General features: G+C 70.8%; 1 protein-coding gene across 1 annotated transcript in view; it reads right to left on the bottom strand.

Annotated features, from left to right (window-relative positions):
* Positions 1 to 95: 95 nt before the first annotated feature.
* SEC14L2 (SEC14 like lipid binding 2) overlaps positions 96 to 367 on the bottom strand; it is a 6,746-nt gene continuing 6,474 nt past the window's right edge. Inside the window, exon 11 of the mRNA XM_009642924.1 lies at positions 96 to 238. Within this exon, the coding sequence (XP_009641219.1) occupies positions 96 to 238 (143 nt within the window). The remainder of the gene's footprint in view (positions 239 to 367) is intronic.

Here is a 367-nt window from a genome sequence, read left to right as displayed (position 1 = left end):
GGTCCCCGGCCATCCCGGGGCCACGGAGCAGCCGCCCACCCGGCCATGGGATCCCCTGTGGCATGGGGGGCAGCTGGGGCTGTGGGGGGCCGTTGCTAGGGGCTGTGGTTGAGGGTCACCTCGCTGAGCCTGTCCCCCAGCTTCTGGATCTGCTGGGCAGAGGTGGCATCGGGCAGCAGCACCTCCACGCTGTAGCTCACCTTCTTGGCGTGGAGGTAGCTGTAGGTGTTGTCAAAGCATCCCGGGGCCACGGAGCAGCCGCCCACCCGGCCATGGGATCCCCTGTGGCATGGGGGGCAGCTGGGGCTGTGGGGGGCCGTTGCTAGGGGCTGGGGTTGAGGGGCCCCTCGCTGAGCCTGTCCCCCCG

Source organism: Egretta garzetta, unplaced genomic scaffold (assembly GCF_000687185.1).
Source record: "Egretta garzetta isolate BGI_Z169 unplaced genomic scaffold, ASM68718v1 scaffold7, whole genome shotgun sequence".
In the NCBI taxonomy this organism is placed as follows: Eukaryota; Metazoa; Chordata; class Aves; order Pelecaniformes; family Ardeidae; genus Egretta; species Egretta garzetta.
This window is presented reverse-complemented; position numbering and strand designations above follow the sequence as displayed.